Consider the following 25270-nt stretch of genomic DNA (forward strand, 5'->3'; position numbering starts at 1 on the left):
CATCCCTTAGAGGCAAATCATCAGTCATGACTCACACAGGGCGTCACTAATGCAAATATTCAAAGGAAAATCCCATAGAGGTAAATGATTTTTTTTTATTTTAAGTGTTTCGTTTTGACTATTTTGCGCTCCAGGCTGTCGGCACGTACACTAAAAGAGACGTGTTGTACTTTTAACATTGACATAGGGAAGTTAGGCGCCACAAGTGTAGACACAGACACACACACACACAAAATAAAATCTGAATGGAGGTGTATGTTCAAGTAACGCATTGGTCCATTCCCTGCACGTCTTTTACTGCTGCTGGAGATCGTAATAAACCTCGTCTCTGACAACTGTTCAGCATTCATGATTGTCTGTATACAAGCTCCTAAAAACGAACCAGATAAATCATGTACAATATGTTGATCAGGACCAACGTAAGCTCAGCTTCAGATGCTGCAGACAGTGCTGAGAGTACTCCGTAAAAAGTGATTTATTTTCACCATTTGCATCTTTGATAAGCCCATATTGTCCCAATAATAACAGCAGACCGATACATCAGTCGGACCTCCTCAAACCGTTTAGTTCAAATGCTCTAAAGTGAGACTTGAACATTATTGTTCAGTTCAAAACTCAAAAGGTTTCTGTTGCTACAGCCTTTGTTGATCTGCTGCGACAAGTAGCCTAAGGCGGCTAAAGTAAGCTAACTCCATGGTACAATGTTGTTGTAATACATAATTACACTGGGTTACTGACTTTTCTCTTTTCAAGCTACTATATCGATAGCTTAGCATTTTTTAGATAAACGCTAACGCTTGATAAAAGGTCCGCAAGTAGAAATCAAACATGGTTCCATCTGCCAATGAAAGGTTCAGTCCAAAGGGAGTGAAGTACATTCTTAAATTCAGCTCACTCACCGGCTCTGTTGCTTCAGCCTCAGTAGGTGTGACATCACAAGTGTCTCTTTGTGACTAATGTTTGCTAACTTAAGGGAAACGTCTCCGTGTGACATTATAAAGTTAGCTTTCTGACTTCATGTTTCTCTTTGACCGTAGCTTAGCATCTTAGCTAAAGGCCAGAGCGGCACTGATTAAGAAAGAGTTGCTTAAAGATATGAGTTATCATAACGTCTTTGTGGGACGTTTGCACAGTCAGAAATGTGGTTATGTCCCTGAAGGATGCTTGTCGTTGAGAATTACTTCTTGCCTGCAGACAAATATATTTATTATATACACATAAAGCTGTTTCTGTTGATTGGTGTAACTGCAGCGTTTATTCAGTATGCATGATTTCTTTTTGTCCTAATCATTGAGGTTAAGCATGAAGCTATTGTTATTGAAGCGGTTTGGGGTTCAAAGCTGCCATTTAGCATGCTGTGAGTGGTCAGGGGGCGAGACTTAGGGGGTTGGGTTTAACATTTGGTGTGTCAGGCAGCTCCCTTGTGATTTAGGATCTTCAAAGGATTGGGCTAAGGCAAGACTTTTAACAGAGGCTGGTATTTAGTTTCAGGATAAAAGCAGGCGATGGAGGATGATTACATAAGTCTACAAAGTGTAGACAAGTGTACAAAACATTTGATATAAAATCAAACAACAAAATAGCCAAAAGATTCAGTCTTTTGGTGATTCATTATGTCATACTTTATTTTTACCTGACAGAATATTGTCTGATATCTTAAAGTTTGCAGTCGTTTTACAGCTAGTTGTCAGAACTTCTTGCATTGCCCAAAACATCTCTAGGGAGATCTAGATAAGGCGTGTTATCTTAAAGCAGTTATTTCTAAATATCTTTCAGGGTCTTACTTCATGTTGGAGGAATGACAAAGAAGAATCAGGTGCTGAAGCGGTCATTTGAAGTCTGTGTTGCAGAAAAGAACATGCTGACACATGATTTGTATTGAGCCCCGAGCACAAGATTTTCATTGTATTTGTAACACACATGACAATGATTTGAACTCAATTGACCCTGCATAGGTTTGTTTGTGTGTGCGCTTGTGTTAAAACTCATTTCGCACTCTGTGTAATCGAAATAATGTGACATGTTTTCCATCTTCACGTTGTCTTGTCATTAGTTGTTGATCATTGTGTTTCTCGGTTTGTTGCACTGCAGTATGCATGAAATTGTTATTTCTTCTAAAATGGACCAACTTCCTTTAGCATATTTTAACATCATATCACCTCTACAGGAGAGGATGAAAAGGTAAAACGTAAAAAAAAAAAAAAAAAAAAAAAATGTGATGTGGCATTTGTTTTGGGGGATGGGCAGTGAGTGAGGATGTGAACGTGGTCTTCCCCTGTTTTAATAGTGCTGTGTATTTAGCTTGTTTGGCGTTTCAACAAACAAAGCCCTTCCCCCTTGTCTGCAAGGAACATCCAGTCCTCAAATAACATGCCTGCTTGATGATAGTTGTCTCAGATACGCGGCCCCCATTTAGCATAAGCTTTACATAACTTGCAGATGCTGAAAGTGGCTGCTGTAGGTTAAATTACACAGGCTCAAATGTAGCAAAGCAAACAGGAGTAGCTCTTTCTCACACCCTGCATGTCACGTACTCTATCTATACAGGGTGTAGGATTCTGCCACTTAGATTTCATTCAAAGCCTGTCCAAGTTTGGAGAGAATTTGTTGAATATTGGTGTGTTTGTGTAGCTAAATCAGAGGTTACACTGGCTTTCCAAGAGCAAAGTGACGGCATGGATTTGTTTAGAAAGGAGGTCCATCATTTACCTCTCTCACCTTGCCTTACTGCAGGGAACTCTGGGATTTGCATGTTGTGATACTTCCGTCCCTGCAGGCTTTGCCCCCGTACCGTCTCACTAACAAACCGCTTGAGGAAACCCAGGCTTTTCCTCCTTACTGAAGTGTTGGAGAGCTTTAGGTTTGCTCCAGGGGGGCTAATAGTGACAGAGTGTCAGAGTGAACGTGAAGCGAGTCGTAATGTCCTGCTTCTGTGGTGTTCAGCTCAACTGCGAAGCAATTTCCTTTTCCTTTACTGGAACTGATGGTTCTGAAGGGTTCTTCATGAGTGAAGTAAAAAAAAAAAAAAAAAAGGGACTGTGTGCTTCAGAAAGAGTTGAGATTTAACAGATTTTTTTAAAAGTCGTTTTTTTGGGCTATTTTTAGAAAGAGAAAGGAAATGTTGGGAGGAGAGAGTGGGGGATGACATGCCCCAAAGGGCCGACGTTGGATTCAAACCCGCTGCCGCTGCGATGACAACTACAGCCTCTGTACATGGGGTGTACAATATCTGTTCGTCCATCCAGAACCCCAGATATTGAAACATCTATGACAAATAAGCAAATGAAAATATCGATAATTTTGATATATTTGCACATCCTTAATTCATCGTTATTTTATTTATGCCGCTTGAAGGCCTTTCAATTAAAAGAATTAAAAACACAGATTGATAATTTTGCCATCAGTTCAGATGAAAAGCCAAATCACAAACGTAGTCAACAAGCAGTATTACCCCCTGCCACAAATAGTTTTGGCATTATGTAGTCCATTATTCACAAATTGTTGGAAACATTTGGGATTCTGAATATTTGTAGAATTTAGGAAATATTAAAATTGCATGGGGAAATATTTACACAACGGAGAATTTTGAACAGACTTAGCCATTTCTCTTAGCTGAGTCATGCTAACATGCTGAATAGCTATCGCCTCTTCTAGCTGGTTTGCGCTTTGGTTTTAGCATCGGAAAAGTACATGTTTCTGGCTTTCAGTTCAGTCTTACCTTTCAGACCGCTGTCAGGTGGACAATGTACCAAGTGGACCATTGTGATGCTGAAAAGCCAAATATTTCCCCGGCAGTTGGTGGGGACCAAAATCGAGCTTGAGGCGGAGTTTACACTGGACCAAGTATCTTTGGATGACCAAAAACCTGGATTCAAATAATGTTGCTCTTGAGATGGTTAATTAAGCAACTGTTTGGAATAGCATTTGCCAAATCCACCTTGTATGATGTCAGTGTTGTGTTCACAATTCATTTCTGCTGCTCCCAAGTGTCAAAAATAAAACTCAATAAATACTACAAAATAAAACTGTCAAAGAGGAGCATGGGTCCAGCCATAGATCATTAATTATCCCAGAGGAATTGTCAGTTAGTTGCTCTGTCGGCTATCCCCAAAAAAGCAGACAGCTGGTGCCCATCTCAATCGGGGGCTTTAGGGTCGGATCTGACCTAATGGGACCGGTCACCAATAAGAACTCTCCTAGTGTATTTATAAAGTCACTGGTGAAGTTTTCCATGTGTATTTTCCATGACTGCTGACCCAGTCCTGACATTGATGCGGCAGGTTCAGATTGTTCCTTATTATTCTGGAGATCAGTCGCTGGCGCACTGGGCCAGTTGTGCTTTGAACACGGCTCATGGGGAGATAATGGGGCTTTATTTAATGGTTTACCCTGCTGTTTCAACTGTGGCAGATGATTTGCCGGCATGTGGCATTATGTCATCACTAATCCTGATAGAGCAGCTGTATTTTACTTTTTCCATCATCAGGATTCCTTTTTTGATACCTCCCGTTCACAGCCTAATTTGAAGTTTCTGTTTGTGATTATGGGGACAAGACGGATCCTTGTTTCACCTTCTTGTGTTGCTAATGCACGGCAGTGTGTTGGAGATAATTCATTCACAAGGCAGACCACACAGCAGACAGTAAGCTGATTCACTCGTGCAGAAAGCGCCACTGTAAAAGATGTAGGTCACTGTGCTCAGCTGTAAACTGTTTCCTGCTGCGTGTAGCTGCTACAGTAGCAGAACTGTCTGGTCGCAGTCCAGTCCAGAGGGGGGCTATTGTTGTCCTGCTCCCCCACACTCCAAGGTGTTGATCCCCCAGGCTGGCAATGCATGGCCGCTTGGCTGGGTGAGCCCTATACGTGGGCTGGAAACACAAGAAATACCACGAGCAGAAAGAGGAAAATTCACCAACAGCAATGCGTATATGGAAACACAGAGGTAGAAAAAAATATGAAGGTTCATTGTTTTTACTTACTAACTTTTATGTTTTCAGATAGAAAGGCACAACTGAAACGAGTAGCTGCACTGGAAGTTAAAATTCAAACAGGAATTTCAACCCTTTGATGAGTGAAACATGTTGAACACAAAAAGCTTTCCAAACGTCTTAATCAACTATTTTCATCTGGTTGGTTCAATTTAAAATACGTTTGATGAAAACAATCTATATGAGAATGTTAGCTGTGACTTCAGTAACATTTGAGCGCTATGGTGAAGCAAACGATGGATGAATGGATGGATGGATGGATTAGTGGGTTAATGGATGGATGGATGGATGGATGGGTGGGTGGGTTAATGGATGGATTAGTGGGTAAATGGAAGGATGGATGGATGGGTTAATGGATGGATTAGTGGGTTAATGGACGAATGGATGGATAGATGGATGCACACATGGATGGATTCTCTATTAATTGTTGACAAGAAAGTCCTTTTTGATAAATTCTCAGCAGCTACAATCATAGACACCACATCTAACATGAAATATAAACACATTTAGGTGCAAATAATACTAGACACAAAAAAGGTTAAATAAATGCAACTCTCACTTGCAACCCCCAAATTTTCACTGTTCTGGCTCTACACGTTAGCTGAATGAGAGCCTGATAGGGGTCACAGCCTCGTCCTGTTATGAGAGTGTCTTCACACTGTGATAATACTCGTCACCTTAACACAGGAAGAAGCCAATGCCATGCCCTTCACTGAAGCTATAATTGTTACTGTGGCGTTCTTGCTTTGCATGCCACTTCCTCACTAATGACATGTATTTACTGAATCTTTATTTCCCTTAATACGTTTTGACCTAAACATTAGTTAAATGTTTTGTTTGTTGCCCGTCTGAGATTTGGAATACAGGTATTTTTTAATCCAAGTAAATGTTGGCATATTTGGAAATAAAGGCAAAAACATCTTTATATTTTTGACTGGCAATTAAAATTAGATATTGTACGTAAGGAGCAGTCCCCTCTGATTTCAGGGACTTTCCCCCTGGCCAAAGGCACGTGATTTGGTGGCCTGGGCAAGAGGGGCAGAAGGCGGTGTGGATTTCTTTGGTATGCTGTCCCCTCTCAAGTCTGCATCCACTAATATTTAAGCTCTAAGCTAGACTCATGACAAACTAATATACAAGTAGAGACCAGAGATGAAGTACGATTAATCTAGAAGAACAATGTAGAACAGCAGCACAAAAATGTATGATTTATGTCTGTCAGTTTTCTGTCAACTAATTAAACTTCAAGCTGCTGTAACCTTTCATTTTATATTATAGCTAGGCCAAATACCTGTGTAAGGAGTAGGTGAGTGCGATAAACCATCAGGGAATAATAAGGGTAAATCAGAAGTCTCATCACAACAAGATATAATATCCATTCTATCCAAAAAGTAACACTATCTTGGATAGTAGGGATACGATTTTGATTGAAATGTATTTTAGTTTTCACTTCAGGGGCCCGTTTCATACCGTCAGTAACTTTTATATCAAGGCAAAAAAAACCAACACAATACTATTTTACGATATGGATGCGATGTTGCGATGTATCATTTCCAACAATATATGTCTGCTTGTAATTCAACGTTTTTCTTTGTATGAAGGATATTGAATTGTTGATCATGAATGGATCAAGCCATACTAGATACTACACAACTACATTACTCTTCAGCTCTATTGAGTGTTTCACATCTTTCAGCTCAGTGTTTCAGTTTTCAAGCTTTCAACTTTAATGTTGAGAATCTCAATGTTATAATAAGAAATTATTTTCAAGATACAGCAGGCAGCTCTTTTTAGCTTTAACAGTCGGATACATTTATACCAACCCAGAAAAACGAGAAACAGAAAAAAAGTCTTAACAATTCTTCATAAGTTAAAGAATGTTTTTATGTCTCTATTCATCTACCTGACACTGACCAGATGTCCTACTGAATATTTAATACATATATTATTCAGGTAATTCAATCCTTGATCATTGAATCTATACACCTGTACGATTTTTTACACATCTTTCCCCCTGAGCTCCACAGTGTTTTGGGGTCTTTCAGCTTTTTATTTTGGCTTGTGGGGATGGCAACTTAATCTTATGTTTTTCTCTCACTTCTTCTTTCATCAGTGTCGTTTTCAGATGTGACAGGCATCTTTTCAGCTTTTAAACCAACCTTATTCTAACTGTCAAACACCCAACACAAGACAGACAAAGTTATCAAGAAGCATGTGAACATAGCATTTAGCTAATAAAAGAGCCAGATGTCAGGCCTGACAACGTCTGGGTGTGAGAATAAATAGAAGTCAAAAAAAAAAGAAAAAAAGAAGAGATTCAGCTAACAAGCACACTGTTCGTCTGGTTTGTCCTCCATGTCGTGGTCGGACGGTGTAAGTCTGTGATTACTTGCTAATCCGTCTGCATGCTGCCAACGGTAGCATGTCCGGACCAACAGGTGGGTTCTCAGGAGCCTCTTGGCCTTCCCTTGATCTGTTCCAAAACAGGCCCAGTTTGTATTACACATCAAAGGACTGATAACAACACCCTGACTTTCATTTGCTTAATTCTCCTGAAGAAAGTCAGCTAAAGGTCCATCGCTGGTTTAGTCCATCCATGATTTCATCTTCATTTCACATCAGAAACAGTTGTTTACATTGTGTCGTAACATGCAGGCTGTTGTCCACCTTTTGTAAGTACTTACCGGTAATTGGCGCTAATAAATGTAGCGTGTTGACATTTGCCTTTGTGCTGCCACAGCTAATCCTCTGTAATTCATCACTTGCGTAACTCAGCTGCCATTCTTTTGTTAAGAGTTGTGAGACGTCTTTATTTAGATTCTACTCCACAACTTTTCACTATTGTCTGGAGTGTGTCGTTTATTCTTAGCCTCAACGCTGACGTCCATATATAGGAACACCAAGTTTTAAAACAAAAAAAAACACACACACACTCACACACACACACACACAAGGATCCTGTCAAACAGGAAGGTAAAAGACACACACAGGAAGCTGGCAAAGAGCCAAACCTGCTGTTTGCTGTCAGCCTGAAATCCTCAGGCCGAGACATTCCCATGCTAACGCTTTTGACGGAAATGTCCAAAACCATTACATTCATCTTTCAGGCCTACTTTTCAAAGTGAAACTAAAAACGGTGTATCCTTTCCCACTGAGCATGCAGACTTGTTTTGACAAACCTTGCCGGTTTAAAGGTAGAAGTGGAACTAGAACAGGCTGTTCTGGATGTTCCTCTCCTTCACATAAATGTCATTTTAAATCTTTTCCATTTTCAAGGCCGTGCAGAGGTCTGAGCTGTGGATTTTGACAGTCTGGATATTTTACAATATCCACACATCTTGGATGATGCTGCGGTGATGTAAGCTCCCACAAGATATAAACGTCAGTAATAATAAATCTTTCTCCGAGTGTTCAGGTTTCCGTTTCTTTAACTGCTCTTCACCTGCTTATTTTCATGGTGCAAATATTTCCCCTTCAATGTTGTCATGCAATTTATGAGACCAGGCTTCTGCTTTTACGACAATCCACTTGTAATATGATGCTCCATGTCTCAAAGACTGAATAAAAGGGGGCAAAGCAGTTAATGCAGCGGTTAGTGCCTTTTATACAGTGATGAGATTTCTATTTGCAACTGAACACATATTTGTTAAATGAATACACCACTGACAGCTTGTCTTGAAATTCACTGTAGATATAACAGCAGGTTATTGATAAGAAACCTGCAGTCCTTTCATTTGCCAGCAGGGGGTGACTACCCTGGTTGCAGAAGTAAGTCTAACTATATCAAAACAGATGAAATAACCCGACTGTTTAGCTTATTTATTACCTCAGTAAGTTTCAATGATCAGTTTCAATACCACAGGAAGTTCATTGTTTTGAAAATGGTCTGATCTGGATTCAAATCTACAATTACACAGAGTGTGCTCTAGGGGGCGTAGCTTTCTGTGACTGATGAGTAGCTTCCTGTCTGTCGCTAATATTGAGATGTAACAATGCACATCAACCCAAGAAACCAACGGTGGCGCCGGCTGAAATAGTAAATCCAGGGCATCAAAACAGGATTATACAAACCAATGGGTGATGGTAAATAGACTTGTCTTTGAGTAGTCTTCTGACGGGGGGGGGGGGGAGACAGGACAGTGGATAGAGTCAGAAAGGACCGCCTGGAGGACTACAGCCTCCGCACACCGTGTACTTACCACCAGACTACACGAGCCCCACTCGGGATGTTTCAAATAATTCCAACTAGGGTCTAAAGTATTAATGTGGGTCATGGGATAAGTAGTCAAATTCCTTAGTTACTCCAAATCAAAATGGATATCTGTGCTGCTAAGAGGACACACAGTTAAAATTGATATTTGCGTGTACACACATCTGGTTTCCATTTTTTTTGTTGCTACTTCCCTTCTGTTATTCACCAAACCAACTTGTAACAAGGTCAGGGAATATGGGTTACCAAACCCTTAGAGAGACGTTTCTTAGAAGTTCAATGGGGAACCCTTAACCCTCAGATTTCCTTCCCTTAAGCTATCATATGAACGTGGAACATTTTATCCCAGTTTGGTTTATCCAGGCTGTATCTTCTGTACGTGGCATTTATATATGAATATATGAATATATATGAATCATTCATTTGTCCAGTATTCAAGCTAACAAAGCTATTTAAGCCGATTAAGCTCGGTGGGCTTTTCATTGTTCATTGTTAACTCTTAAAGCGTGGTGTGTGATATATTCCTCAGTTCAGCCCCCTGCTCTCGTCCTCTCTTCTATAGACACACAGTCCATTAACCTTTAATCCAGAGGAGCATGTCGGAGTCCGGCGAGCTAATTAAACGAGTGTTCGGCCTCTTCTTGTCTTTTTGTCCTGCTTCCCTTCCTCAGGCCAGCCGCATACATCATACATCACTCATCTCGTGTTTGGTGCTGTTATTGAAGCATTCCTGGGACTCCCGGGCGCAAGGAGAGTCTCCTTTTCTGGAAGTTTTGAGATCAGATTCGGAGGGCCTCCATGCGTTTTGCTCTAGTTGCACCCCCCCCCCCTTTAAGCTGTGGCCTAAGCACAGGATTACCGATGCCCATTAAGGAGGTTTAGATGAGTTAAGGATACACTGCTTCGATTGGGTTCATCAGGTCAAAGACAAAGAGGTTCATTATTGAATGAAAGATAAGTGAGTAGAAGGTTTTTAAATGTAAAGATACCTTGCAGAGTTTACATTGAGGATTTCTCTTAAAGAAAAAAACACTTGTAAAACATCGCTCCAAGCTTCAAAGGCTCCCTTTAACCTAGTCTTTAGAGCCTAGATGAATGAGTCAGACCTGTACTCACACACTACAATCCACACAACAACTCTTACCACAGCAGATCCACCTCCACCTGTATCCTTTGCACAACCGATTGCTCCTTACAGTCTGCTGGATTGTGACAAACATAATACACTCAAGGGTGGCTCAGGTTTTGTTTGGGCATGCCTGGAGCCGGGACACATGTAGCTCCAGTTTGTGTGTGGGGGTTTTGAAAGACTTTGCTTTGGCTGGGAGATGGGACTCTGTCTCCATGTAGGTGGCTCTTAAGAAATCTGAATCATGATCATCAACACAGGTGGATTAAAACAGTTTCTAAAAATTGTGTGCTTTTTTTTTTTTTTCCGGCTTATTGATGATTTTATTATTATTATTTTTTTCCCCCCACGATGCCCTCGGCACCTTCGTGAGTTCAAAAAGTCACCTGTCAACAAAAGAGGAGCCCAAAAAAAAAAAAAAAAGAACACAAACAGATAAACAATACTTCTATCTCTGCGAGCGTGTCAACTTTGAAAAAAATCACTGATTTGTGGATAGAGACGTGAGCTGTCAGATTCTTTCCCTCCTGCTGGCTAACTTCATTAAAGCAACTGTGAACTTTTTCTTTTCTTTTTTTCAACTTGACGGATTTATTTACAAACACTTTCTGGATCTCTCTCTCTCTTTCTCTCTTTCTCGCTTTCTCTCTCCCTCTCTCTCTCTCGCTCGCTCTCGCCCTGTCTGCGCTATCTGGTGGCATTTGTAGGCGGCTAATGATATTTAGTGTCTTATTAATGGCTGCTGATGAGCTGAAATGGTAGACTCACCACAAGCTTTATTTACGTGCCTTTAATACTGACCCGTCAGCTTGACTTATTACACTGCCATATGGGCACTGGTTATGGGGGACACATTGACATCACATTCCTCTTCCCCTCCCTGATTTTTCACGCAGTTTTTAGCCGTTAATTTGTGCATTAAATGCCTTAAACTCATGATTTGTTTTACAAGATTTACATTTGACCTTTCAGTTTTTGCAAGACAAGCTTAATTGCAACGGGAGCAAATGCTCACTAACATACGACCTCTGAGGCAAGTCATAAAAATGCCAGAATTTACAAGAACATACTCATCCTATATGGTAAGTGCATACATCATAAATGTGTGAAAGTGGATAAGGGTTTAGCGAGGTGCCTGTTTGTCTAATGAACTGCTGACATAGCTGACATGTTTGGAGAAAGGCTCACCTCAAGGTGCACCTGCAGCCCTGGGTGACATACAAGAAACTCGAAAGTCGCTGATAAGAGTGAATAATGAGACAAGCTCAGTGAAAGGTTCGAGGCTGAGTGCAGGGCTGAAGAGTCCATGAAATAGACGACAGCTTTAAGGAAGATGGAGTGGATTTGCGAGACAGGAGCTTCTCGGTGACATAGATCAGCGGCTTTGATACTCTTTAAACTTCATGGCATAGATAACTTTCAGCCAGTCGACTTTTTGTCCCCGTCAGCCCTTCAAGTCTCAGGACTGATTCAAAACAGTGGACTGTGTTTTGAGTCATAACATGTCAAATTTTGGGAGTCAAGTTCGATTAGAAATGCAGAGTGTTAATACCAGTATTGACATGTTTTCATCATTAATCTGTGTTTTGCTTATTCCCACAGATATGTAGCATTTAAAACAGAACTAAAAACACATCTTTATTTGCCTTGGCTAGATACAGTGCATAACACCTCACAGTTCAGTCTTTTAACTTAGTTTCCAGACTGTACTGACCTCTTTATTTCAAGTGACAGGAGATATTTTAATTTCAAAATGTGACCCTCTGATGTGGCATTTCACCTTCAGCTGTATTCACCTGTTGTAAATGGGATTTTAGACAGTCTTTGCTGTCACAATAATTTGATAACGAATGAAAGTTAAAGATAATACCTCATCAATACATTGAATAAAACACATTTGACTCTTAAAGCTCCTGTGAGGAGTTCATGCAGCTTAGGAAACAAACTGAAAGTAATATTAAAACCTCTTTATGACCGACCAAAGCAGACAAGACAATCAGCGACAAGATTTAAAATAGCTTTGAAGTCATTTTTGATGCTTGCAACCGCTGCCACAGGGTAAGTGTCAGGTCAATGGGGTTACTGCATACTTCAGAAACAGACTTTGTTTACATTTTCCCACACCCGCCCGATTTACAGTGCGTGATATGTCTGGCTGTTAAAAGACAACAGAAAACACTACGTACACATGTACAGGAAACAATCTTTTAACAGTGTAACTGTGTAAGAGTGTAACTGAACTGTCATAAGTAACACAGTGCTGTTGCCTCCTGCTCATAGACAACAGGCATTTATACACAAACAGAGGTCAAAGATGTGATAAGCTATGACTGACAAGCTTCAGTAATATTACTGGATTTTGAGCAAATATGACCAGCGTCTTCAGACCCTAGCTTGCAAACTATTTGCATGTGTGTGTGTGTTTGTGTGTATTCAACTGTTGTCATGATGTCTACAGCCTGAGGCTAAAGTGGCTACATTGGAGAGGCTAATTTGCAACATGCTAGTTAAGATATGTTTGCACTTCTTGCGGGCCACGACCAAAAGTTACATAGTGCTAATAACAAACGACCGGGCAGCGCTGTGGACACTTTTCTCCCTGTTGAAAGTCATTGTTCTATTAGATTGACTTTAATACATTTATTTTAAGGTGGGAAAGTTAAATATTGGTGCTTTTAGTAACTTCAGATTTGGGATAATTATTGAAGAGAAAATTGAGAACATTTCTTTGTGCCTATAACAAGAGATGCCTCATGCTGGCCTAAATACTTTTTACTGTACACAAAGGAAATATTAATTGCGAACTGAAAATGTAAACTAAATTAAATATAGTTCTAAACTGGAAATATGGAGTGAATACCAACAAAACTCAACTTGCCTATGACTGGAGAATCATGTGAACGATTGGGTTTTGGAACATGTCGAATCCTAAATGTATTTAGAAAATTAACAAACAAACAAACCAACAAAAGAAAACAATGAAGTCTTTGGGCAAGTGTTGTTGCCACATGCATGCTGGAGATTCCTGATGAAAATCTAATACATGTGCGAGGTCAATGTTGTTATTGTGAGGTTGGGGGTGTTTCTGTCGTAAATACCCAATGATGAACTCTCAAAACACAGACTGTGGATTATCTCAGAATTTATTCGGCCGAGGTCAGACAACATTTCAGAACACACACATGGCTGACAGACAGTCTTCTTTATATTCTGTTAGCAGGCTACGAGACGTCTAACACATACTGTATGTATTACAGCTTCAAATACCTGAAAGAAGAATGACCCTAAGTTGGTTTAAAATCATATCCACAATATTATCAAAACACATGAAGATGTGAAAATACACACTAACAGTTATGTTTGGTTTAAGGAGGTTTAAGGAAACAAGTGCAACTTCTCTCTCACTTTATCTGCTGTTGCTTTCAGTTGTTCTCTTTCATATATTGTATTAAATTGATTGACCCAATTAAATCAACTGGCAGCTTTTCAGAGAGTATCTAAAATGTGCTCGCCGTCAGGAGACTGAAACATGAAGAGGTGGATCTGTTTTAGCGTGCAGCACGTTTGCTGACTTGTTCTCTTTTTGGCACTTCTTGGTCCTGGTCTGCTCTTTCAGCGTGCCTCCCACTTACTACCATCTCAAACTGAGAAACTGGAGAGCGTGTATGAATAGGTTGTGTACGTCAGCCTTGGTGTCTTAATGTGTACTTTTGTGTCTGTAGTCGAGAGAGAGAGAGCGATGAAGTCAACGCGAGAGCAGGTAATAGCTGAGGACACAAAGATATCTCGGGCAGTTTTGCCGGGTAAGGAGAGGCCACTCGGCTCCCGAGAGTCGCATGTCAAACCCATCACATCCTGCTATCTTAATTCAGTGTCGCCTGAGCCTGCATCCACCCGCTCCCCTCCCTCCACGCAGATACTCTTACACTGAATCTGGCTCCTCATCCTATATCAGGTTTGGATTGAGGCAGTGGTAGAGGGAGTGTGAATCCTCTTCCTCCCTGGACGAGAGCGCTCTGGAACATTTTCTTCTTTGGGACCAAACAGCTACACGTCTTTGTGTTTGTAGTCTGCTGCTGCGATATTGAGGAGAAAAAGTCGTATGAGTCTTATTTGTTGAGTGCTTTTAAAAGTTACGCTCCTGGGGCGCTGGTGCCGGTCGGTGCGCGCGCCCCATGTATGGAGGCTGTAGTCCTCTAAGCGGGCGGTCCAGGTTCAAATCCAGCCTGTGGCTCCTTTCCAGCATGTCATTCCCTACTCTCTCTCTCCCTGATTTCCATCTCTATCCACTCTCCTGTCCCTCCATTAAAAAGCCCAAAACTAAATCTTAAAAAAAAAAAAAAAGCCCCAACATTTGAAGGTGGAACATAAAGACACGAGCCTTTCTCGTGAAATATGTCCAGAATTCTCTTGACATGAGTGAAACAGAGACACCTTGAAGGCATTTTGTTTCTGTCACTCATTTTATGCTGCAAACATATTCCTTAAGGTCAACAGGAGTGTAGAAATACTCAACTAGAACAAGTCTTTATGGGCATATTCTGTAAAACTCGCCGTTTTATTGAACCCCTCCCTACTCTTTGTTTCCCCAATCAAAGGCCGAGTGTTTCCTAACCAAGTTGCGAACCTTTTCCAAAAGGAACAATTACATGTATTTATTTTAAATTCAAAGTAATACATAAAGACAACTTAGCACAACAGAGGTATTTACAGATTTGGAGTCTTTTGTGTAAAAGTTATATCAGGCTTGTTGGTTGGATCAGTTAGTTGTGTTTATTCTGGACATGTCTACTATAACAAAGTAAAACAAAATAGAACAGAAGTCAGCCTTTAAATGTATTGTTGAGAATACATTCCTGTCATATCGTCGATCTTGAGAAAGCACGTACGAGAAAAAAAAGGAAAGCAGAAAAACAAATTTGACTCCCGGAGCTGTCACTTCTGTCAAATGAACCGCTTCAAACATGCACCAGAGAAATGTTCCTCTGACACTTTGAGAAGATGCCGTGCTTTTTTTTTTTTTTTTTTTTTTTTTTTGCATTTGATCACACACACACACACACACGCCCAGAATGCACTGGGGGTTAGGACGCTGGGTCTGACGAACTCTCCATTCTAGTTTGGATGAACTGAAAAGATCTCAAGGGATCACGTTCAAGGAAGTGTTCCCCCCCCCCCCCCCCCCCCCCCCGAAAAGACGCCCGTGAACACATCAGACGTAAACTCCTCGCTGTCTTGAGTTTTCTGTCACCTCCTGAACAGCTTTCTTTCGGATTCAAAAATAAAGAAACGTCTTCATTACATACATATTGTTCCAAAAAAAAAAAAAAAAAAGAAGCCTCGGGATTCACTTTGAAGGAAGAAGCTGACAGCTAAACGCTTTTGTTTTCAAGGTCTTTTGATCCAAACTTGCCGCCCTCTGTGACAGCTCCCTAGTTATGGCAAAGTGAATTATAGTAAAACTGCTTTTCTGCATGTGTTTCTGTGTGTGTGTGTGTGTGCGCTAAACGTCTGCTCGCGCGCGTGTGTGTGTATTTTAGGAGCGAGGGAGACCTCTGCCATTGTTGGGCTTTTACATCCTGACAGCCGGGAGCCTGATGAGGTTTAAAAATAACCCAGCGCTTTCCAATTTTGTCATCTTTCGGGTCCACGTTTGGATTTTGCGCGCGTCCCCCTGGAACGCTTGGGGGGGGGTCACAGACGGCCATTTCCCGTCACATGGTCCCTCATTGTAGTTTTTCTCGACTGTCCCCAAACGTACTCAAACATACTTGAAAAATAAGCCACTAGGGAGGCGAAGGCTTGTCATATTTTTTTTTTTTTTGTTTTGAATCGCACACCGGGTTGGCCGAGCGTTAATGCTGTCAGTGAATGACAGGCATTTCTTTTTTAGCGTTTTATCTTCAAATTATCTGTTTCTCTGTGATCTAAAGATAAGAGACGTTGGTGTATGAAGGCTTTCGCATGAATGCAGAACAGAATTAGGCCACCGGTATGAAAAAAAAAAAAGAAAAAAAAAAAAGTACGATTAAAAAGTTAAACATGGCAAAATTGTTTGTAAAAGTGCGCCGTTCATTTGGATGTCTCTGTGAAACATTTAGACAGGGATTCACAGCAGGAAATGCAGCGCCTGTAGCCTAAGTGTGTGTGTGTGTGTGTGTGTGTGTGTGTGTGTGTGTGTGTGTGTGTGTGTGTGTGTGTGTGTGTGTGTGTGTGTTTATGTAAAACACAAGTATTTGAGTATTGCCTGTTTAAGTAACCAAACAGCCAAATAGATATGCTTGCTATGCAAACAAAAAGGCCATGTAGACTGCACTGGCAAGCTAAGCAAATGAATTATGCAACTTGTCCTCAAGCATCAGATGTTTGGCTTGACACACACACACACACGCACACACACACACACACACACACACACACACACACACATATAAGAGCCTTATTGTGTAATGATTATCTTACGTGTCACTGATAGATGTGCTTTTTCTTCTAAGTGGTTATCGTAAAGAGAGAAGCTGAAAATGGAAGTGTAGATGGGTTCCCCTTTTTTCTCCCCTCAGTGTTCACTCTTTTTTTTAGTGCATCATCTTCAGAAGAAATATGGTATGTATTGTATACATCAGAAATGTTGGAAGTGGTCAAACTGGCCGGTTGTCAGTGTTTTTCTCTAAAGATTGATACACTGCAGTTTCAGGTTCATGTGTTTTGTAGTTTATCAATTTCAATTTACAATGTTAGTATATCTAAACAAAGAGCATAGGCTCATAGGATCACTGGCCTTTGCTCTATATATATTAGATCATATTCTGAATTGGTAATCATTTATTCTTCCACATTCTTGTCATTCACCCTGTAGTAACATGGCTGCCATTTTCCTTTGACGTCATGGTCAGGGTGGGAAGCCTGACATTTTTAAATCATGTTTATCTGCTATCTCCCAGGATGCTAACATGAGGATGTCGAACAATTATCATCTATTTTGGAACTCTTTAGGACGTCTGGTTATATATTGATCTTAAACAACAGGATGCAATGATAGCATTTAGCTCAACCTGCGGCCAAGTGTTGCAATCTAAGCAACAAATCTTTAGCCATTATAGCAAGGAAATCCCATTAGTGAGGAATTAGCCATTAGTCATGTATTTAAATAGGAATTACTGCCTTTTCAGTGGAGAAGCAACTGACAATAATCTACATATTTGATTACATATTATCTTCTCTTAGAGCAGTGAATGTAAGCATCTGGCCACCTCCTAGCTTGCCCAGCGACTAAGTGTTGCCACAAACTACAATTGAAAGGTTTTAATTCCTTGTCATTGCCAGGAAATCACCGTTATCCAGGTGTTTGACGTCAGCTAGAAGTATTTCCTCCTCAAACTGTGTAACTTGAGTGTTAAGGTGAGAATTGGCTGAATGCTAACATCAGTGTCAGACGTAGCTAATGGGTTATCAAATATGTTGTTTTAGCTTGAGATAGGGACTGATTACTCTGGATTTTCACTATCTGTTGTCTTCTCTGTTGCAGATTAATTTCAAAGCAGTGAAATGACATATACAGTATGTGTACCTTGAACACAAATGAAAAAAAAAAACACAATTCTTTGGTAGCAGCTCTTTGTTTTACAGCCCTGATCAGAAATATGACTGTCTTTTTAATATGCCCAATTTACAGTCCCATGATTATGTCCCTTATTATGCAAGGAAGAATTGTTTTTCTAGTAGAAAACATCTTAGTTGTACCAAAAGGAGAATAATTGGAGTTTTTTTTTAAAATCCACTCTTTTACAAACTCAAACCAACCTGCTGTGTTATCCAACCTGTGCTTCTGTATTTGGGATGAAGCCCTTTGCCAATGCTGGTATCTTCATTGGACATGGGCATTCTCCCCAGTGTCCTCTCATCCAAACTTAGCCGCGGGCATGCCTCCAATCAATGTCTCCTTTTGCTTCTTCTGTGGACTGCCAAGTGGCAGCTCTATGACTAACATGTCAAGTCTTGTGTCAGTAAACAGATCCTTCGTGAAAAACAAACAAACAGAAAAGGTCACACGGTCACCTTTACATCTGATTGTGCGTGCTTTTAGATGCTGATAGATAACATGCATCCAAAGAAGTCAAATACTATCCTGTTTTACAGTTGTACATTAGACCTATTAGATGTTTTAATTTTTTTTTTTACAAATATGACGAATGTCTGGCTATAGGAGCCAATTAGCTTAGCTTAGCATACAGACTGGAAACAGGAAAAACACTGGAAGGTAACAGTCTAGCCTGTTTCTGTCTAAAGGTAACACACAACCACATAACATAAGGTTTTACCCTTTTTTTATGTGCAGGTTAAACTACCTAGGCTAGGCAGAGCTGGGCTAGCTTTTCCCTCTTGTTAAGCTAAGCTAAGCTAAGCTAAGCTAATCACCTCCATCTATTAAACTACCATAAACATGAAAGTGTTATCAATCGTCTTGTCTAACTCGGGTAGGAAAGTACAATTTGCCCTTTCATTTAAAAGAATTCAAACTTTTCTACATATCTTTATGAAATAATTTGTCCTACACATTTTTTTGGGGGGAAATGTATGGAACAAAGTCACATTTTTACTTTGTAGTTTTGGGAGAGAAATGTGAAAGTTGGAGAAGTGTACAGATTGTGTGGTATATGTTCATAACTCTATACACAAACTGTCCTCAGGGGAAAATGTGGTTCCTGGAAAACTGTCAGAAGATAAAATGCTACGCGAGAAGTTATGGTGGAGGGCTGCGACAGTGAAACTGAAACTCTCCTGTTAGCTTTTTAGCTTCAAACTGTGTTTCATGGACACATTTTTACTTTGAATAAAGTTTGTGTATTTCGTTCAGAAAATATAAAATAGAATTGTTTCACTTCTCCAACTTTCACATTTCACCTCCAAATCAACAGAGTGCACCTTTAAGCAGTTGGAATTCGTGAGTCCTTACTAATAATAACTCTCATTAATCAATATTTAGAACAATATTAACACCCCTGTGATGTCTTGCCTTTACTATAAATCTCACAGAGGCGTAAGGGTGGGGGGGGACAAACTGAGCCCACCTCTGTGCTTTAGTGCAATATCACAGACTGGCAAACCAATATTCTGCCGTTTAGGAATCAATATGAAAGTAGTAAGGAGCTTCATTACAACACTTTTACAGAATCTCAATCTGAAAATGTACTAGAATTGACACAATTACACAGTTTTCCAACCACATCTTGTTCAAGTTTTTTGTGTTCCCTGGTGGCCTTCCTGCCGTCCACATATTTCCTCTTGATAGACAAACACTGCTCACTGCCAGCAGCAATTAAAGCCTGAAGCATGTGTTTGGGTGTGTATGTCCCTGTTCAACTTGTTTTGATTGTGTTGTTGGGTTTCCCTTGGCTGCTCAGTGGCTTTGTCTTTGGTCTGAATCTGAGGGCCAAACAGGGAGCATCATTATCTGTGGGACTTGGACACGGCCTTGGCTGTACTTGTAGTGACATGAAACACCTTTATTGGTTGAAACAAATAATTTCTGTGATTTTATATCCAGTTTATTGAGAGTTTTATTTATGTTAGGGCCTTCAATCTTCTTAAAGTGTGCTTTTGATGTCTGATGTGTGTTTTTGTGTGTTTCCGTCCCTGGTGTTGTGTGTCTGTGTCTGTGTGTGTTTTGTGGCTTCACTGAGACCGTCTGGCATCTGGCCAGCTCAAACTGTCCATGGCTTGGAGGGCTGGAAGTAATGGGCTCAATTCCCAGGTGGGACTGGAGGGGGACTGAATAAAAACAAGAGAGGGGGAAGCCTGGGGGACACTCAGGGAAATAACAACAGTCCACCAGGAACACAGAGAGAGTCAAGCTCATTTATTAATTTAAGTGTCTCACTTTTTAATAAATGCTTGGAGGGCAGGTGTGGTCACTTCACTCACTGCATTAAAGCCTTAAGGAAAGTGAGTCCTCAAATATTCTTCTACTTGCAGGTCATCTGCATGATTATATTCTTTGCAGCAAAACAACCTTTGTTACCTCTTTACAAGCTGTGTTTTTATTTTCATTTGACCATTTACGTACTCCAAAAAAATCTGAAAAAGTATGCACATCTGTGAGATCAGTAATGTCGTGTGTGTATGGATGAGTGAGTGTGACAGTGTGTGTGTGTGTGTGTGTGTGTGTGTGTGTGTGTCTGTGTGTGTGAAGTTCAAAACAAAAGAAGCTTCAGGTAGGGAGGGAGTGCTCGCTGAGAGTCACATTATGTAAATGAGAGAGAGAGAGAGATCTTGGTCTGCAGCTTCCTTAGCTGCGTGGGAGCCAATGAGCGAGCTGTACTTGATTGTCCTAACCTATGCCCTATGCTGCATTCATGTGGTGTCGGACACATCGGGAAAAAACAGTTTCTTAGTGGGAAAATGCACATGAACGCCTGCTCAAGTTGGAGCAAAAACGTGGGAAAGAATTGGGTGCCCGACTTGCCGAGTTGACGTCATATTCAGCATCAACATGGGGGTCAAAAGATGTTTTGTTGTTGTTAAGATACTTTTGATGAATTAACATATTGCACATAAGCGTTTGGCTCAAACATAACTCGTAACAGAGACATTCACATGTCCGCTTGCATGTCAACTATCTGAACTGAAATCACGTGAACACACTGACGTCGGAAGAACGACTTTCCAACCCGGGAACCAATCAGGAACGACCTCATGGGTTGTCACATACATTGAGAAGTTTTCTTTGCACGATGTCGTACCTTGACAGCAAATCACTCTGAAAGTTGAGCGGGTTAAACTAACTAGCTATAACGTGCTAATTAGTGAGCCAGTGAACCTGAGCCATGCTAGCTGTTTCCCCCCCTGTATCTGGTGTTTGTGCTAAGCTAAGCTAGCGGTCCTTTTTTTTCCCCTCTTCACAACTTTGTACAATCTTAAGCGTCTTTTGGGAACGATTTCTAAAAGGTAGTATGCATTAAAGAAAAATGTAATTCATATGAAATTAAAACAGTTGAATCCCCATAGAGCAGATTCTTTTTTTTAAAGTAAATTCATTAATTTTTTTGTCAAAAAAAAACAAACAGATATCTGTAAAAAAACCAAAAAAAAACCAAACAACAACAAACCCTTATTTCCAACACCAAGCCCGTTTATGTTTCTCTTTTGATTCAACAGCCTAAACTCCAAAGGCAATCATTTTATTTGAATAAAAAGTAGCATGATCTCACTCTTGAGGATCTGGTACATCTACATGTTTGGCCTTGTTGCTGTAGAAAAAACAAACAGAAAATGCTAACGCCATTGTCGATAGTATGTCAATTACAAGATTTGAATTATTATTGTTATTGTTATTTGCTTGCTAAAAGAAAGCATCTCCTTGGCTCATCACACATGCTACATAAACTGGACTTAGCTTGTTTACCAGTCCTCATTTCAATAAAAGTATTTGTGCTTTTTGTTTCTGCCCTCTGTCAGAATGTTGTCTGGAATGTAAACCTTCCTGTACATATGCATACCCGAGTATGCAGTTTAAAATGAATCACACAGCAACAATTCTTGGAAGTCGTGGTATTTTGAAATTGCATCTTGTCCTATATGTGTTGGAGCTGAAGTTGACTTTGACATCCTATTACATGTAGTTCACCCTGAAGCCAGTGTTTGCTAACATGGACAATGAGTCATTTCCTCAGGCTGCTTCCTAACCTTCTCCTGGCCCTTCATCTCTGACCTGAATATGCTTTTTGTCCCCCTGCAGACGCCTGTCTTATCGTGATGCCGCCATGCATGGGCGAGGACGACCGCTTTAGTCTGGAGGCGCTGCGGCACATCCACAAACAGCTGGACGACGACAACGACGGGGGAATAGAGGTCAACGAGAGTGTGGAGGTGAGCTTTGTGGATTTACCAAAAACATTTGGCGTTTCAGCTGATGCCTTGGGCATATGACAAATCAGTAGATGTAAACAAATCCCTTCAGGAGGGTAAAAGTTGGACCTTTTGGTTTTTAGTTTTGGTTTTAGAATCTCCTAAAGGGGGTCCTCAAGTAACTTTGAGAAGTGAGTCAGATGATATAAGCAACAAAAAAAAAAAGAATATTTTTATTACACTAAATATGTATATCTTTCTTATTTCATTTCAATTCAGCCTTTGCTTTTGAATTACAAAAAAGTGTCAAACATCTCCTTTTTTTGTCTCCACTTAAGACATTTTTTACACTCTCTGAAAAATCAAAAAGGAACATAATTGAAATAATTGTGTCTTTAAACCATACGTTCAGCAGTGATTTTTATGAAATATAGTTAATGTAACGCAGAGGTTTAGACGTGCAGATTGAAACTATTCTCATGTGTACATGGCAGCCTGAATAAGAAGCTGAAGGCGGTTATCTTAGCTAAGCATAAATACTTGAAACAAGGGGAGACAGCTAGCCTGGCTTTTTCTAAAGATAGGAAGACTTTGAATACTTCTTATTCATAAATAATGTCTTATTCTATTTTCTGACCTGCACAGTACAACAAACTTTAAAACAGAGCAAAGCTAAATGATTAACCCAGCTTCTAATCTTTATGCTAAGCTAATTTAGCTTCTTCTCTTCTGGTCAAGTGAAATATTTTAACCTGTTAAAGCTTCTAAAAATCCATCAGGATTTAGAAAATTGGATTCTGAATTGTTTAAGGATGCTGGAGGTGTCCCAGAAATAGACATTTTGAAACTTTTAAAGGCTTTACCAGAAACAAAAACGTAAAGTCATTCTGCTCTGCAAACGTTGTGCAAGTGAACTTATCTGGAACTTAATCTGTGAGATGAACTTGAAAACACTAGTTAAACTACAGCATTTTAAAGATCATTAGGTTAACCAAATCCAACCTGCAACTAAATGTTTCTTGTGTTGACACAAGAATAGCTGCCTGTCAGCTCTGAAAGCGGATCGCCTCACATCAGCAAATATTTAGTTTACAAAACCAACAGTGAGAAACACCTTTTGGCGGTCCGGCTCAGGTGTACAAAGATGACGCCAGAACATCTTAAGGAGTGACACATCTGGAAGAGATGGGGCTCGTTTTCTACAGTGACAAGAGGGGTAGAAAGTGATACCTGAGAGCGCTCTGACCCGCTGTGCCCTCTGCGTCTCTGGGTAATCAACGACCACGGTCACATTCTGCCTGTGTGTGTTTGTGTGTGCGTGTGTGTGTGTGTGTGCTGGTCGGAGTCATTTATAACTGGCTGAGAAGGACTGGTGTAAGAAACAGTTATACCCTGCAGCCCTCTTTGGTGGCCCCTCAGTAAAGACCTGGACGTGTATAAGTCCTGTCTTGAGACCCCAGAGATGTTACATCTGGCCCCCTGCCCAGATTAAGTCCCTGCATGTATCCCTGAGTCCTGTATGTGCCGTGCCGTACTGTAGCGGAGTGTGTTACAGTGCCCTGTTTTCACCTTTTGTCTTTATAAGGGCAACCAGTCGTGTCTGTTTCTCCACAGCAGAACGTTTCGGTTGTTTTTGGCCAACACTCGTTTTTGAGGATTGTCGAGCTATTCTCTCTGCAGAGAAGAGTTTCATAACCGGTTGGATGAGGCTTTCCCCAATTAGTGACTATCAGTTTGTGTCATGATAAAATGATAGTGTCACGTTACCAGAGGCATAAACCGAGGGATTTTCTGAAGTAACCTGATCAGATAGGATCAAAAGGGTTTGTTGAAAAAAGAAACCTGATTCTCTGGTTGGTTTTGATTTTGGATGAAACTTTGATATGATGTTGAAAACTTTGAGGTAGGATTGGGATCCCTTTGATCAAGAAATTGAGAGTATTTGCAGAAGTTTGCATTCAATATGTAATCAAATTTGTCACACAAAACCTCATTTGTACCCCAAATAGCTGTCTGTATCATACAAAATGTGTACTTTCATTTATTACTTTAACAATAACACAGAAAAGGTTCTTAAGAAGTGCGACTCCAAATACTGAATCCAAGACCTAATGCACATTGGAAATGCATATGACTTTAGTATAACCAACTTGCTTTATGTTCAAAGCTGCAACATTGTTGCAAGAGTAGAATTCTTTGACCCTTAAATTCACAGTTTTTAATTAAGTCATGCTAAATGGTAAATGGACTTGAGCTTGTATAGCGCTTTTCTAGTCTTCTGACATCTGACATGTTGCTGCAGCAGCTGGGGATTGAACCCTCAACCTTCCGGTTGCAACCGACTTTACCAAATGTGCCACAGCCGCCCCCGTCATGTGGCATCAGTTTCACAATGCACCATGTCAACTGATGAAGTGATAACACAAGTTATCGGAGGAAGGTATTAAAAATGCTGTTTCAGTTGATCAAACGTAGTCAGATCCCCCATTCTGTCACTTTTAGTAAATTGTCGTTCTCTTTCTGGCACTGATGAGTTGAAAGGCGTTATGAGGCAGGGTGACGAGTGCGGGGGTTGGAACCCGACCTCGTCACCCCCTCACCCCTTTGCCACCTGGCTGAAACCTTACACCCAGACAACAAAGATCTCACTGGCACTTCCTGTGTTTCCTTCTGTACTTCCTCCAACCTTCCAAAACATGTGTGAGCTATAGTCCGATGAGGTAGTGACGGTCATATGTTTAACATTTTACCTTTTCTCGACTAGAATTTCAGAGATTCTTAAGCTGATAATTAAATTGGCATGTGGGGATTTAAGGTGACAATGACACTTGTGAGTTTCGACTTGCCTGTTTGAACACTGTTCTGATACTTTACATACATTTTCTTGGTAATTTTTCTCACTAGTGACACATCAAACCAGCTTTTGACTTTTGTCATTTGTAGATTTCTACAAACCTTTTTTTCCTTTCAATTCAATAGGCTAATTAATAAAGTAATAGTTACATCTATAAAACGTAAAGCAGTAGAAAAAATCTCATTACAATTCCCAAGAGCCCAAAGTGATGTAATGATATCTCTCTTTAACAGCTCTAAACCCAA

At 40.4% G+C, this 25270-nt stretch overlaps 2 protein-coding genes across 3 annotated transcripts in view; one reads left to right on the top strand and one right to left on the bottom strand.

Annotated features, from left to right (window-relative positions):
- tm4sf5 (transmembrane 4 L six family member 5) overlaps nt 1–25270 on the bottom strand; it is a 394180-nt gene that overhangs the window by 271139 nt on the left and 97771 nt on the right. The gene's annotated exons all lie outside the window — the stretch shown is intronic.
- The window catches only part of stim2b (stromal interaction molecule 2b), a 47527-nt gene that overhangs the window by 2126 nt on the left and 20131 nt on the right, over nt 1–25270 (top strand). For both annotated transcript variants that reach the window (XM_061030948.1, XM_061030947.1), the window contains exon 2: nt 22062–22192. In XM_061030948.1, the coding sequence (XP_060886931.1) occupies nt 22062–22192 (131 nt within the window). The remainder of the gene's footprint in view (nt 1–22061; nt 22193–25270) is intronic.

Source organism: Labrus mixtus, chromosome 23, assembly GCF_963584025.1.
Source record: "Labrus mixtus chromosome 23, fLabMix1.1, whole genome shotgun sequence".
NCBI lineage: Eukaryota > Metazoa > Chordata > Actinopteri > Labriformes > Labridae > Labrus > Labrus mixtus.